The 1,725-nt window shown below is 47.9% G+C and overlaps 1 protein-coding gene across 1 annotated transcript; it reads right to left on the bottom strand.

Moving 5' to 3' along the window:
- Window positions 1-20: 20 nt before the first annotated feature.
- On the bottom strand, window positions 21-1,508 carry LOC113211153 (pyridine nucleotide-disulfide oxidoreductase domain-containing protein 2-like; the record flags this gene model as incomplete). Its single annotated transcript, XM_052276121.1, is given in 3 exon segments — window positions 21-420; window positions 1,054-1,210; window positions 1,301-1,508. Coding segments are annotated over 2 exon segments (336 nt in total). The 3' UTR covers window positions 21-182.
- Between the last annotated feature and the right edge of the window lie 217 nt (window positions 1,509-1,725).

Here is a 1,725-nt window from a genome sequence, read left to right as displayed (position 1 = left end):
AAGGAGCAAAATACTTCGCAGCTCTGCAAAGCAAATGCTTTGTAGGAATTTAACAGTGTGAGTGACGTGACAATTATTTCCAGAAAAGTAGTCAATAAGTAGCCCAAACACATAAAGCGTGGAGGTGGCCGCGTGAAGGCCTGAGTAAACGCATCCCGCTCCACACCTCTGTTTGGGCTAACTTATTGCCTACTTTTCTGGCAACCCTGCGAGTGATGATGCTCAGTGTACCGAAAGGGGGCCACTACCACTATGCCTGGCCTGACACGTACTTTCGAGGCGTAGGCCTCCTTGGCGTGCTCGCTCCAGCCGCCCGGTAGGTTGTAGGGCGTGAACTGCGTGAACAGCAAGCAGACGTGGGCCCCCTCCGGCGCCAGGGTGCGGTCCAGCACGGAGGGAAGGACCATCTCGATCATCGGCCTGCGGTCAAAAGAGTTGGTGACGCGGCACGTTAACGACCCATCTGCAATCTGTCTCATAATCTCTGCTCGCTCGGGCTCGGCGGGGCAGAACAGCAAAGTCATATTCATGGCATATTGAGTTATACCAAGTTAAAAGTGAATGATAACGTTGGTGCCGTCGAATCTGCACCACGCTGCTGATTCACCCTGATGTTGCAACATGTAGGGCAAGCAAGAAACAGAGTATATAGACTTGCAGGGAAGCGGTAGCCAGGAAGTATTGACCGTCCGCTAGATGGGCCTCCTCTGGCGCTCGAGTGGGAAGGTCCAACAAACCAGTACGATGCCCCCAAATAAAAGAGCCCATAGGGGGGGAGGCCCATCGCTCCAGCCACAAGGGATCGTCCAAAAAGTGCGTCCGTTTTCCTCAGATTCATTTTGCAAATTATGGACGCTCGGCGCCTGCTAAACTTGGGGTAGGCCACCCCGCAGTACGCGCATGCACTGCTGGCAAGATGTTGCCTACCCATCAGGCGCCTTGAGAGCTTGCATGGAAGTTTCGTAACGGCGAATGACGTAGTACTTTCTGGATAGTCCAAATGCGCCATGCTGCACACACGACTGCCCTAGAGTATCTTTTCTTAGTTCCTACCTCTCAGATATGACGCCTCTCTTAGCACAGTCGTAAGCCTCATCCAGGAGGCTCATGTCCTCGCAGTTCAGGTGGATGGTCGCCTGGTGATGCGGCATTGCTTGGCCCGGGATTTTGCAAGGGTCGGAGCGAAACTCGGGTAGGCGGCTGATGGCAACTTTAAGAAAAGAAAACCCCTCATTCTGAGAAACTAAAGCTAAAAACAAGAGACTGTAGCTGGTCTTTTGAATTACACACGGAAGATTACCATTTATTTTAGTGACCGGCGAGGTGTAGTCAATTTTTTTAACAGCATTCTCAAATGCCTCTGGTAGAGTCCCATTTGGTAACAGGTTTAGAAAAGTCACCTTTGGTGTTGCATTGGATAAGACCAGGCTGGCCTTTATCTCTTCTCCATCTGCATTCAGCACACCTGTCACTCTTCCATCACTGTCCAAGAGGATCTCTTTAACTGTCTGAAAATAAAATAAACAAAAACCTGTCACCCAAGGAAAAAATAAACAAAAAGAGCCTGAAAATACTTTGAGCGAATGTTAATTATTGAACAACAATTCAGAAATTATTCAATAACTTAAAAGAAAATTTTAAATCAATGTTGGAAATTTTAAAATAATTTCTATAAAGTTGTTCTACTTTGACCTTCCCAAGCAGAATGATTATGGAAATAAAAAT

Source organism: Frankliniella occidentalis, unplaced genomic scaffold (assembly GCF_000697945.3).
Source record: "Frankliniella occidentalis isolate FOCC.00 unplaced genomic scaffold, Focc_3.1 Scaffold1734, whole genome shotgun sequence".
Lineage (NCBI taxonomy): Eukaryota > Metazoa > Arthropoda > Insecta > Thysanoptera > Thripidae > Frankliniella > Frankliniella occidentalis.
This window is presented reverse-complemented; position numbering and strand designations above follow the sequence as displayed.